The 2433-nt window shown below is 38.5% G+C and overlaps 1 protein-coding gene across 1 annotated transcript in view; it reads left to right on the plus strand.

Moving 5' to 3' along the window:
• The window catches only part of LOC111863112 (condensin complex subunit 3), a 10727-nt gene extending 8829 nt beyond the window's left edge, over nucleotides 1-1898 (plus strand). Inside the window, exons 4-5 of the mRNA XM_023849142.2 lie at nucleotides 63-230; nucleotides 1504-1898. Of these exons, the coding sequence (XP_023704910.2) occupies nucleotides 63-230; nucleotides 1504-1701 (366 nt within the window). The 3' untranslated portion in view covers nucleotides 1702-1898. The remainder of the gene's footprint in view (nucleotides 1-62; nucleotides 231-1503) is intronic.
• Nucleotides 1899-2433: the final 535 nt, after the last annotated feature.

The following is a 2433-nucleotide window of genomic DNA, read 5'->3' on the forward strand; positions in this document are numbered from 1 at the left end:
GTTTAACTGTACAAATTTTTCTTCATTGTAGTGGCTTATGTGTTCTTGGTTTTGTTTTTCAGAGCAGTGTACATAACAACTTGGCTGTTGCTCTTTGCAATGAGATATTGCTTGATTCTGACCCATACAATATTCAGGTACTTCTGCGAGCTCTCACTCAACTTCAACTTGTCCTGGATGATGAAATTGTACTTCAGAATATCAGCACAGTGGTAGAGAAAGTGGCCGAGGTAACAACACAATTGATTGTACGAGATAAATGCCTGATGAGAAATATATTGGATATATTTATTCTTCACCTAGTATTGTTAGAGTGATTAAATACAGAAGAATGTAGGAAGGGATGAGAAATGCATGTAAGATTTGGGTTGTAAACCTCAAGGAAAGGGACCACTTGGGAGATGTAGGGTGCAAGATAATATTAAAACAGGATATTGGCACTAACTTCGCCGACAAGCAGCGGTCGCTCGGTCGGTATAGTTCGCTTGCAGACTAAAGCCACGGAGTTAGTTATATATGAAGGGTATGTCCTGGACTCAGGTGTCTAAGGATATTGTAACATGTAGGGTGCTACGTGTCACAAGAATGACGGGTTCTAGTTCGGATAATTGGATTTATTAGTACCTTGGTTACAACATCTCTTAATCACATTTAGTTACAGCGCTGTCACTGATTGCACAGTTCATAATTCACTGCTACACACAGACACTAGTCCCCACCTGGTAATGCAATTAAAACACAGGAATAAGCACTTCAAATTACTCCAAATATTACACATGAATAAAGTCTTCAAATCACACATTAAGTCTTCAGAGGTCTTCTACGAACTTCCCATGGCTGTCTCCTATCGAGAACTCAACTGAACTGCTGGTATTATTCTCATTATATAGCTTCCACAGGGACCACACACAGAAAGGAGCCTTTAATGTTGGAGAGGAGTGTTTACCGCAGTGTTGCATAACAACGGTTGTGGCATGAACTCCAGCCATCTCGCCAACCCATTGGCCTAGCAATGAACTATAAACACCCATCCTATTGTTGAGTGAGCTTACACAACTGAAGATTGTTTATGGGTTGTTGCCTAGAAATGCTCTGACCATCCATGTTACAGTATGGTCCTGCTGAATATGGTAATAAACTTTCAGGTTCCATAAAAGCAGAGGATTTTCTAACCAGCTGAGTAACTATTAAGTTTTTGAGAAAGACTTACATAAAAAATGAGTTCTTAAAGGAGGATAAAGAAGAACTGAAAGGCTTTTTTCTTTATATAGAAATAATTGTATCATAGAATAATGTATTTGGTTGAATAGGCTATATTGAACTGTTGCATATACACAACACATCATTGATGTTGTTCTCTTCTAGTTATTCACTAATCATGTCATGCTCACCATATACTGGACATAAGTCAGTTAATAAAATGACAGGTTATGTTGTATATCATATTACACAAGTTGGTGCATGGTCATTTGCATGCATGTCAGTAACACTTTTGTGTTTCAGTCTATTAAAGACAGATCCTGTCTCCGATACATACACAAATTCCAACACATGCTTGCTTCTGGCAAGTTCAGCTTGACAAGAAGTGGTACAACTGCCAACATGGAGACACCCACTGGCTCTTCTGTCATCACAAATGTTGATCAGCAAACTGTTAACAGTCCTGAGGTAATCTGTTGTTGCTTGTCAAAGGTAACCTAATGCTGCAGTTCAGTCACATGTGAGAATGAGAATTTTCTTTAATGGAACAATTTTTTAATTCTAATCACAATTCGTAATGAGAGCTAGGATAGCACACTAGATATAGCAATTGGCTATGTGCTGGATGACCAAGGTGTCAGAGTTTGAGTCCCAGTGGGGACAAGAGTTTTCACTTCTTCATGTCATCTAGACCAGTTCTGGGCCCACCCAGCCTCCCTTCTAATGGGTACCGAGAGCGTTTTCCCCAGGGGTATAGTGGATGGGAGCTGATCACTCACCTCTAACTAGTCCTGAGGTCAAGAAAACTTGGGTTTATACATCCACTCCCCCATACATCTTCATGGAATAGTGCTTAATAAGTCAAGCGCAGGGACAAATTTATCTTTTACTTTTAATCACAATTTATAGCACTACCCCAAGTTCTCACAGTGCACTAAAGTGTAGTGTCATATTTACTGAAATGGAAGTCTACTCTGAATATAAGATGATCCTGCAATGTCTTCAGAGAAACAATGATTTTATGTATTAATTTTATACTATGTAAGATTTGAGGCTTTCACGGCGGTGACTATGAAGAAAGCAGTCTTCATAATTTTATACTGTTCATATAAATGTGTGAAAGACAGTGAACATTTGAAAACCTGTTGTATATAACATTTGTAGGGTTAGTTTATTTTCTTGAAGTCACTAGTTTTTGTTGAGATCTCCAATCTTACTCCCTTTGTCATTTCT

Source organism: Cryptotermes secundus, unplaced genomic scaffold (assembly GCF_002891405.2).
Source record: "Cryptotermes secundus unplaced genomic scaffold, Csec_1.0 scaffold2791, whole genome shotgun sequence".
Lineage (NCBI taxonomy): Eukaryota > Metazoa > Arthropoda > Insecta > Blattodea > Kalotermitidae > Cryptotermes > Cryptotermes secundus.